The following is an 11,180-nucleotide window of genomic DNA, read 5'->3' on the forward strand; positions in this document are numbered from 1 at the left end:
GTAGGGGCTGCCTGATGTGTGTGGAAGGGCGGGGGGATGAAGAGGTGTTTGGGAGCATGGGAAGGTAACCCTGGCAAATGTTGTAATTCAAGGCCCAAGCTCTGACCTAACAGTAGGACTTATACAGCCTGGTAGTTGGCAGGAAATATTTCACGACCTAAAAAAAAAAAACCCTCTGTTCAGTTTAACGATGACTTAAGCTGGTGTAGTCCAAAAAGCAGTGCCCTTTCATACTATCCAAAGACCTCCCCAAACCCTAAATCTGGGCTCTTACATCCTTAAATTTGCAGTTGTTATCATCCTGCAGCAATACCGTATTATGAGAAACCTTTTTCTCTCGGTTGACATACATTATTGCTCCATTTCTGAGCAGCGCAATCAGGTCTCCAGAGCTGGCTTGCTTTATCGAAAAAGACACAGGTATTAAATAGGAGCAGAGAAAAATCCCAGCCTCACAAGTCAAATCAGATAATTGAAATGGTAGGATGAGCCTTAAAATCAGTCCAATCCACACCTGAATCGAGTTCATATCTCACTGGGAACTAACTATCTTTTCTCTTCTTTGCCCTTTTTTTTTTTTCCTGTTGCTGTTCTGTTTGGAAGGTGCTCTTTAGTAAATACTGCAACTCCAAAGATATTATGGATCTCTTCTGCATTGCAACGGGGTTACCGAGGTAGGTCTCTCTTTTCATTTGTGACATTCTAGGGACAGCTTAAAGACAGGCCCCAAATGATTCATCCACCTGCTATTCAGGTTTCTCTCTTGTTCCTGACTACTGGAAGAAGAAATTGGGGCAATCCAGAGAGCACCATCTGGAAAAGTGCACAAAGCTCTGGCAGGCATTGAGCCATCTCGGTGCTGTCTGTGCCTGAGGACCAGAGTGGAATAGAGTAGGACAGGAGAGATAGAGTTTAAAAACATAAAAGCAAGTGCAGAAGCCCAGCCCTGAGTACACCCAAGTTGTGGGTGCCTACCAGTTACACCTCAGCGCTACATTTTTGCCCATATCAAATGAAACACAACCACATGTTTAGTACCTGTTTTTTAGGAAATATGGAGCCAATGAGAAGAATCGCCACTAGGCGATAAGGTTTCCATTTAAACACAATGCAATCCAATCCCAAAGTACCCCAGGAGAACATTTTTACAAAACATAAATAGCCCCAAATCTATTGCCCCGGCCAAGTATTTCCTAATTTATGCTGTCCTGCAAAGTCCATGCATCTCTTCTGCTGTAATTTCCTGTAGGGTTTGTTTCTTTTGCTTTCAACCTAGAAAGCAGAATCCATCTTAAACCTTAGTGATGAGAGGGATCCAGGATCAGGTGGGGGTGGGGGTGGAGGTGAAGAGCCTGGTGCGTGGTGGAAAGTGGCATGGTGTAACATCCAGCCACTTCTGCACCGCCCGTCCAGGGCAGTGGTGCAGGAGGAGGGAAGGAGGAGGAGGGAAGCCCCTCAGTCTCATGTAGAAGGGGGCGTCTGCTGTCTCTGGAAGGCCCTTGTACAGCAGGGCCCAGATGCACAGCAGCATGCAACAAGCCATAGTCCTTACGTCTGTACGTACAGCTTTACAATACAGAAAAAGCAAGGAGAAAACAAGCCAATCCTTTAATCATGGTGTTATCGTGTGACTTCAGCTCTGGGGATTGGAAGATAAAATTTCTGTATTGACTTAGAATTTGCATAAGTTGCTGGACAGAATTAATGCCCTTTGCTGTTTATCCCGTCTATTTCCTCCTGTTTGTCATTAGAGAGGTTAATAACTCTCGTTTGCCTGTGATGTCATATATTTCTACTCCATCGCCCAGGAAACTTTGTTTAGCAGTTTTAGTCATCTGGGATCAGAGTGTCCATTGCATATTTGTCATTTTATTTTCATCAGAAGACTTCTAAAGAACTGTTCATTTCAACTAGGCTTCTGGAGCCAAAGTAAACCTCCAAGGTTTACATCTGAGCTTATGAGATCACACGTAACCCAGAATAAAAAAACCAACCAAACAAACAAAAAAAACCCCACATTCACATTCAACTGGACATTTGTGTTATTTGTTTTGGTAAAAGAGTAACTAAATAATTGCAAGACATTCATAGCACCAGTAGTCATTTGTATAGTGTGTGTCAATGTAGAGCTGCCGAGTCAATGTACCACAAAACACGGCTTTTTAACAGAAATTATTAGTTGATGAGTCAAGAGAATACATGAGTTAGCAGTGAGCAAAGTCTGCTCTGACATCAAAGATGACCACACTTAACATTTTCCCATAAACCTCTCTGGTAATTGAAATGGGCGAAGCATCGAGCCTACCCTGTCCCGTGCTTTGACCCTTTCTGCGCCAGGGTAAAAAAGGGTGCAAGGCCAGGCCGGGCTGGAGAGAAGATGGCTATACACTTGTGTGCAGTAGCACAGAATTTCAGCCACCGTCTGTAGGTCAGATAAACCTCTTTGAAACATGCTTTTCAGGAACACAACAATCTCCCTGTTGACGGCAGACAATTGTATGGTATCCATCGATCCGACGATGCCTGCGAACTCAGAGAGGTAAGCCTTGCTGCAGCCTAGTTTTCAAGAGTAGGGTCAAGCCCAAGGGAAAGGGTAGTGGTTTCCTGCAGGTGCTTTTTGCGCACAGCGGAAGGTGAGCAACCCCCTGGAGCGAGGGGGATGACAGGAAGAATTGCATGCTGGCTTATAACACTAATGTCCACTGGTTTTGAAGATCTTTACTTGTTATTGAAGTAGGAGTAATAGTCTGAGGGGAAAATACTGCTTTTAAGTATTTAATGTGGAACATCCATTCCCTTCCCACTCTGTTTGCTGTCAAGGCTCCCAGATCCTTTGTTGCCGTGCTCCTTTATTTCTCTGCTAGAACACAACCGCGGCGTTACTCGCAAAGCCAAGTCGAAGTCTTTGATGAGGTTAGGTCTCTCCCAGGCTGGCTTCCCACCTACAAATCCCTTTCTCTTTTTCTCCTTGGCTTCCTGTTGCTGGTTGAGCCTGGCACTTTTAGTTTCGTTCTGACTGCTCGCAGTTACTCCTTCCGTTGTTATTTACTTTGTTGCATACCGCATCATTACTTATCACTCCCATTACTCTCATAGTCTCACTGACACCGTGTGGCAGAGCCCCAGCTGCTGGGAGGCATCTACTGCACAGGACAACGCGTGAACAAGAGTAAAAAGATGTTCCCCACTGCCAGAGCTCCCTTCTCACCTACAAAAGTTCCTCGCCTTCTGGTCCCCAGCGTACCAAGGCTTGCCAAAGAGGAGGCGTTTCTACCACGTCCGTTGTGTGCCCACACAGCACAAGATCTCTCTGTCTCCAGTTCAGTACCGAATCGGAGGGTCGTGCATTCATAAAAGTGCCTATTCCGTATTTAAACTGACGGGTTTTAAGAGAGCTTAGAATACATTCAGATACTTCTTCCCTCCTCTCAGGGGGTATGAATGAGACGTACAGACTGCTTTCTGAGTGTTGCTAACATCAGCCCTCTCTGACTCTTCCAGGTCTCCATACAAAGTAATACCTGTTGCCACTGGGCAGCTCTCAGGTAAAACGACCCTTTTGAACTGAATTTACTGTTTTGCTGCATTTGCGAGCATTTGCACGTGGCTATGATGCAAGAAAGAAAGATGATGGTGTCATGGTTGTATCTATGGTAGAATAGGAAGTGTTTGACCACAGCGTTCTGGAGGAAAGCTGAAAAAAAAAGTCCCCAGATTTCAAAGAATTTGAGGGTGAGGTGGAATGGCCAGGGTCCAGGGGACTTTCACGGCGCTTTTCTCTGGTCTGACTCAGCACCGCTGATGTCCTGGGAAAAGTCTCACACAGAGCAGGTTGCGGTTTGGTTGGGTTTTTTTTTCAGGCAACACAGACACTGTTTGAGAGCCTGTCCTTGCAACGTTCTGTTAAATTTTTTCACCTCTCAGAAAAGCTCTGCTGAAAAGCTGAGCGCAGCATTTGAAACCCACATTATTTCCAGATGGCTGAGGAGAGAGAATGAATTTCTGTTGTGGGCATGGTAGCTCTAAGCATAATAAACATCTAAATACACCTGACAAGATTAAAGAAGGCCTGAATGAAAGAATACATTCGAAACACATTTCCCAGCGCACAGCACTGTTGTACTCCACCGGCAGAACTGAAGTGCCACTTTCACCATTTCTCTTCCCCTGCCAATGTCGTGCTCAGGCAAGCAGCTCTGAGACACTGGAGCAGAGCATTTGCTTGGGGCAGTTCCTGTACCGAGCACCTGGGTCATGGTTTCTTTCATTCATGCAGCTGGTGTATCTCCAGCAACCTGCTCCAAGACAACCCGAGCAAGAGCCCCAGCTTGTACGCTGCGGAGCCGTAGAGAGAGGGTGGCTGTGAGGCAGGGGCTGCAGGAGGGGAGGAGACATCAGCTGGGGACACAGTTTGGAGCACTAAAATGGGAAGATAGGAGAGGCAAGGGGCAAGAGATTAAGATTGTCTTGGAAATGTAGAGTGCACAGAAAGAACGGGAGGGAGCCAGGAAGTCTGGGACTGGAAAAAGTGGTTCTCAGGAATGGGTGAGGCTCTTGGGACAGGGGCAAGGCAGTTTTCCTGGTACTGTCTCATCTTCTTGGTAATGCTAATTGCAGGTCCCACCTTTTCTTCTTGCTTAGCTCCCAACCCCCCACACCCCGTGTTACACAAGAAAGCACAGTGTCTCACAGCACTGTCTTTTTTCAGATGGGGAGGTGCAGGGAACCAAAGCCGTTCTCTGAGGCACCCACATCTGCTGTGGCAGAAACCTCTGTAGGAAAGGGGCGCAGCAAGGCGACGTGGGAGGGTGTGTGGGAAACAGCGAGACAAGAGCAGGGACGTTGTGCATGCAGAGAGCAAAGCTGAATGGAGAGCAGAAGAACACAGCAGCTAAGAAACAGGGAAGAACTTTATCACAGTAAGAGTTGTAATAAGCCATAAACAGGTCCCACGGCAGTGACTGCCACTGTTGCCAGAAGGAGGTAGTCAAAGCCGAGGGACACACATTGCTGCTAAGGGGAGAGAAGCTGTCTCCTAAATTGTTTCCTCACTGTGACGAGCTCTGCTGGAACAGCATCACTCCTCTGGTCCAGGAGTACGCTACTTGCTTTATCAGATCGGAAAAGGCGGGGTCTTGCCTGCAGCATGTGTCTCTCTGTACCCGCTGCGGTGTGTAACCATCTGCCCCAAAACAGAGAGGGACCGGTGAACGGGGCTGTCGGGTCTCTGCCAGGAAATGCCATGTGTTATAGCAGCTGGGAAGCTGATCAAAGGGCTTTCTAGAACATCTACAGGGGTTTTTTTCCTAACATGAGGCTAATTGTATATTTTTATAAAACCATGTATGACTTCTCGCACTCTCCCAGGGCCCTCATTTTTCACCCCAGCTGACAGCACACGGCTCTGCTTAGTGCAGAGTGCAACTCACTGTGTCAGCGAGGCCTCTCTTCCCTCCCTGCATTTTATAAAACAAGGATTTCCAAAGATCTGAGCTGAAAAAGGCGAACAAAATTCTGGTGGTAGGTTGCCAAAGCGTAAGACAGAATCTGCTATGGAAAGAGGAGGAAAGTTGAACCGAGTGATATGGAACTAATGTTCCTTCGTATCTGTTTCTCTTTCACATGGATTGCCATTAATCTTAAGCATTCCTGACATTTTGCTGAGAGCAGGAAGAATAACCGGAGTGGGAAATTGTTCCTCTTCATTAAAAGAGAAAAACCAGCTCTGTTCTAGTCTTCACGTCTTAAACAACTCTGCCTGCGTGATTCTGCTTCCCAAAGCAACTTGTCCAAATGCGCACCAAAAAAGGGGTCACCCCAATTTTCACAGCAGTGGGAGGCAGTGCACCTCTTTTCAGCAATCTCCCAGGCAGCTGGAAAAGAATGACGCACGCTTCAGCGGAACAAAGACTGTAAAAGGTGGGACTGGAAAATACGATCCTTTGGGAGGAAAATATAAGCAGTGGCTTTTATCCAGCAGAGGAGATATCCACTGGAGTCCTGCTAAGAAATCGTTCTTCATTTCCTGGCCATAGTCATGGGAGAGGGTTGGAATTAAAAAAGTTATTATTCCAGTGAATGTCCGTTGGATGCAGCAACAATCGCTGTATCACCGCGGGGTCAACTGTATGTGAGGCAAAGGCGGGGGCCCAGCTGGCCACCTCTGAGCTTGTGAGGCCATTGCATCACGTGCTGTCCCTCCTCCCACAGCCCCAGCCCAGAAGGCTTGTGGCTATCTGACCAGAGCATCAAACTCCTTCTGACAAACCCTTGCTTCTCTCTGGGGTGTTTGAACTCCCAACCCCATTGAACACTCATCTTCTCCCTCCAGAAAACAGAAAGGCTGTGGTCTGCATCCTTGTGGTGGAACAGGCTCAAAACTCACAGGCTGTGTTGTGACTGTAATTAGTAGAGTTCAGGCACTCTGCAGTATTGCTGGAGATGCCAATTCAATGAACAAATCCTGCTAAGCAGCACACTCTTGAGAAATAAAATTGGAGTCTGTTACGTTTCTGATAGTGCAGAGCAAGGAGCTTTTGTGGAGCTCAAGTGAGCCTGATCCACCACAGTCCCAAATATGGGGAAAACATGCGCACGGGCTTTCCTACCACCTCAAAGTTAGGGCAGCAAAGTACACAGGTGGCTGAACCAGCTCTTAAAGATCTCACCAGGGATATGACCTGAAAGAGCTCAGCTCCAGTTCTCTCTGCACCTGTGTCTCCAGCTTAATCTGGTGGGTCCTTCAATACAAGCATCTCCTCATCCCGGGGAAATGGGTGAGGAAACCCAAAGAGGGAAGTGCCTGATTAGGGTGAAGATCAGCATGTGGAAAGAGCTCACCACCTGCCATTCCTTACTCAGCAGCCTCAAGCGCTGGGGGACCCTACCTGCCCATGTGGATGCCGCTTGGCCCGGTTGAGGCTGTGGGCAGCATCTTTGCCTCCCACTTCACTTGCCGTTATTTGTCTTTTCAGCTAACAAGCTATCTCGCTCTTGCAAGGAGGAAAGCCCGGGGCATCAGCTTGCACCAGGGCAGCTAGCTCAGCCAAGACCTGTCTGGCTGCCTGCTAGAAGGCCCACACCCGAATCAGCGCTAACCCTGCCTTGCCCACCACTGAGCCCACCAACAATGGCATCAGAGATCCGCATGGACCGTTTTTCCCCTCTGAGTGATTAAATACACAAAATCTTGCTGAGATGATTGCTACTGGTAAAGTGACAGAAGCTTCTGTCTCTGTCTGAATCTTATTCTGGGATCTCTCCTCTTTTTGGAGGCATATTCACACTTATAGCTTAGGCAAGAGTGAAGAGACAGACACTGTGAGGGAAAAATCCCCTTTCTGGATGATGCTGCTTACGTGCATCCCACATGGATGCGTGCATCGGGATGGGGGCAACTGCTCCAGGATTACTCACCTGAGCAAGGTCTTGCATGCAACAGCCCAAATTAACCTGAGCTGTCAAGCACATTTGGTGCTCAGTATGATGCGATTCACAGACACGGGCTTGGGCTTGAAGCACACGCCTTGCTGAGTCTTTTGTCCACCTGGCGGTTTGTGTTTTTCGGATACGCCTTCGATTGCCCAGATCCAAACAAACCACAGAAAGTGAAGTACGGACAGGAGCCCAAGCCAGAGGCACAAAAGCACATGTGAGAAATGGACCGTGTGGCAGGAACTCACCCACCTGATGCTGGCAGGGAAAGGCAGACACCCACGTCCTCCCAGCCTTGCTTGGCCACAGCAGAAAGGAGGGGAGGAAAACAATCCACCCCCACAACCCTACGCATACCCTGCCTGCAGCGCTCTGAGGCTGGCAGCATGGCAAGGGGAGCCATGGAGGGTGGGAGAATGGAGGTGGTTTCCTGGCCATGATCCCGGTGGGTAAGACGTGAGGAGAAGAGTCACTGCTGAGCCAGGCGGCGTGAAGCAGAGGGTGCCTGCCAGTGGGTTATAAGCCATCTGTGTCACTCCACGCATAACCTGAGCTGCCCCAGCCTGTACCTAGTCCCCGTCTGGCAGGGAAGGCGCGTGCTTGCTGCCAGCCCTCCGATCCGGTGGCCGTGGGAGTCACAGGAAAAAGCGCTGCTGCCGTATTCTCCCGCACCTGCTTTCTGCCCAGACCTGCTGGAGACAGGGCTGCTGGAAGGGAGGGCGAAATGGCTCCTTGCTCCCTGATGCCCCAGCCAAGCTCCCTGCTGCACTTGGCAGGGGCCAACGGGCAGTCCCTGTCCCCACAGCGAGCACAGGAATGAGCCCCGGGAAGCCCGGGAGGCCTGAGTTAGCCTGTTCCCTACCTCGCATTATGCTATTGAGCATCTTCTGGAGGGTTTTTTCCTAAGTTTCACTTGTCAGACCTTGCACACCCTATGTACTGTGCAAAAACCTGACTTGCTAAATACCTGTGTTTGCAAACGCTGCACATTACTGGTGCCAGCGAGAAGTGAGCCGAGAAGAGTGTTGCTGTTAGCTTTCGGGTTGTGGCAGGCAGTAGCTGGCAACCCTCTGCAAGGTGTACAGATTGCATCTACCCATGCTACGTGCAGTAGCATTTCCTTTTCACGGCGGGAATTGCAGCAAAACAAAAGAAGTAACTAAAGGAAAAGGTAACTGTGTGCACCTGGGGTGTCAGCCCTGCCCAGAGGTACAATAAAAAAAAAAAACCACAACCCCAAAGAAGACAGAGAAGAATGAAGGGAGTCAAAGGACGCCTAGCCTGCCTGTTTTACAGGGGAGTGGACAAGTGAGGCTAAGTGATATTGGTGTGATGTCTCATTTTTGATAGAATCAGGGGTTAGCAGAGGTCTTCCCCTCGGAAAGGAGCAGGGGACAGAAATGGATCTTTGTCTCTTTAAGATGAAATGAACTGCCACTCTTAGTCATATATCTTTACTGCACCCTAGGGTTATAAAAACATACATCTTCGTTTTGAAAATCTTTTATTACATCCATAAACATCAGATTGCAGCTGACTGTTCCCTGGACGAGAATGTCCTAGTGCTCCAAGTGAGTTTTGACAGGGGGAGGGAGTGAAAAGAAGATTGGTTTTTTTTTTTTTTTTTTCTTTTTTTTTTGGCATGAATTTTGCTGGTTCACCTCATGTTTTAGTGGGGTGAAAGTAAATTTTTTTTTTTTTTTTTTTTTTTTTTTTTTTTTTTTTTTTTTTACTGGAACCGTGTTTATAGGGAACTTGTCAGTCTCTGGCATGCTACAGCCACTGTCAGAGAGCTGAGCAGCACTGAAGTAAGAGGACACGGGTTTCTCTGCTTATTTTCACTGTTGGACTCAGGTACCATCCCAGGTGCTGCATACGGTAAGCTTTCCTCCTGTCTTAAATAGGATGCAGCATTTGCTTTGTTTCAGCGCTTAGGTTTTCAGACAGATTTTGTGGGAAAACTGAAGAGTGGGTCTGTGTGAAAAGAGCTAATCTCTTCATTTGCTCTGCTAGCCACGCCACTGGGAGCTGGATCACACAAAAAAAAAAACAACTGAACAACCGAACAAAAAAGAAAAAACCCCAAGCCGGGGAATTAGATCTGAGACTTTCGGAGCACAGAGTGCTTGCTCCGGTTTAGAGACAGAGGGGTCACAGCCAAGTTGTTTTGACCAGCGAAGTGAATGCTCTTGACAGGTGGTTCTTATATCTCTAATACCTGAGGAACTGCAACTCCTTTCAACAGGTAGAAGAGCTATTATTTAGAAATAAGGTGTAAATGTTGGGCTGTAATTGTGTCTGATGTGTTTTGCCTGGGTGACTGCACTTGTGAGGCATCGTGCTCCCTCAGGCAAGTGCAAGAACTAGGTTCAGAAATGCCATCGGGTATTTCTAGACAGGGTACAAATGAGCGTTCTGTAACATGCAGCACGTATGTGACAGCATGCGATGTTTCCACTCCTTGAGCATGAGAAACCAAGAGTAAATCCACACTGCGGGCACGAGAACGACTGCAGCAGAGTGCAGCTTAAATTGGCTGGTGGGGGAAAGTGGAGGCAATCTCAAAAGAGCAGCGCAGCTCAGCAAAGGCGGTTTGTACCTCCCCTGTCTGTGTGAATGCAGCGTACAGGCTCAAAGACGGGAAAATATTGCTATGCTTCTTCCTTTCTAAAGTGTACTGTCCGTGGAAATCTAGGATCTTTTCTTAAGGACTTCTTTGCTTTTCCCTGCATTAGTGACTACAATCCTGTGACGGTCTTGGGGAGGGGAAGGGGCTGGGGCTTCACCAGGCTGACTTTTTTCCCAAGCACTGGAGTTGGCAGCGGGAGACAGGGAGCTGTTTGCATTAGCAGTCCCAGGGTGGCCTCTGCCACAGTAGCTCAGGCAGCGATGGGATCCTGAGAGGATTCCCGCAGCAGCTCTGGGAAAAGGGATTGGGAAACTTGTGCACTGCTCTGTCCATCCCGTGAAACAGGAAGGGTGGACCTCCTTCTGTGAAAGCACATTCACTTTGGCATCTCACGTTTGCCCGAAGTTTACACATAGTAGTACAATCCTTACGAATTTGCTCCAAGATGTTTCTCTCCAGGATGATGTCCCCGTGTAAATCTGAAAGGCGAGTTGGCTTTTCTTGTGTTCAAAAGCTGTTGCGTTGTTTGTGGGTACTGTGGCACAGTATGCTGATGGTGTAGAGGCTGTCCTTGAGAGCCAGACCTTTCAAAAGCAGAGGGTGATTCTGGGTGTCCCACCCAAGAAATGCAAAAGAGGTCTCCTTTTCAGAGAGTGCTGCCTTAAAACATGCCCCCTCTCAGAGGTCCAGCACCCCAAAAATCCCTTCTGAGAAAACGTGACTGTGATCTGCAGGCAGAGGAAGGCAGGTGAGGCAGAGTCATTCCTGAATGCTGTCACTGTTCAAAGGACCAGAACGACTTTCTGGCTAAGTGTTTCTCCGTCAGAGCTGGAAGTCTGGGGACACCACTTTGCAAGGGGTTGGACCGTGTCTTCTTTCCTCTGACATGTTCTGTAATATCTTGTCCTACATTTTGCAGAGAAAGAAGAATTGTTCCAGAATTTACTGGGACAGATTGCTGAGCAGTTCTCGAGGTAAGAAGCTGAACGTCATTATTAATTTAGAATGCTATTTCTTTCATCAGCCTGAAGTGAAATTTTCACAGGAGGCAGAGGGGCATTTAAGATCTCTTTCAAATCCTACCATTCCTGCCAAACTTTGGCCTGGTACACACATT

At 48.0% G+C, this 11,180-nt stretch overlaps 1 protein-coding gene across 1 annotated transcript in view; it reads left to right on the forward strand.

Annotated features, from left to right (window-relative positions):
- Nucleotides 1–603: 603 nt before the first annotated feature.
- Nucleotides 604–11,180, forward strand: part of PDE9A (phosphodiesterase 9A) — a gene marked incomplete at both ends in the record, with an annotated part of 35,829 nt that continues 25,252 nt past the window's right edge. Inside the window, 4 exons of the mRNA XM_010138416.1 lie at nt 604–674; nt 2,462–2,539; nt 3,502–3,545; nt 10,983–11,037. Coding sequence (XP_010136718.1) covers nt 604–674; nt 2,462–2,539; nt 3,502–3,545; nt 10,983–11,037 — 248 coding nt within the window. The remainder of the gene's footprint in view (nt 675–2,461; nt 2,540–3,501; nt 3,546–10,982; nt 11,038–11,180) is intronic.

The sequence above is a fragment of the Buceros rhinoceros genome, unplaced genomic scaffold (genome assembly GCF_000710305.1).
Source record: "Buceros rhinoceros silvestris isolate BGI_N320 unplaced genomic scaffold, ASM71030v1 scaffold11726, whole genome shotgun sequence".
NCBI lineage: Eukaryota > Metazoa > Chordata > Aves > Bucerotiformes > Bucerotidae > Buceros > Buceros rhinoceros.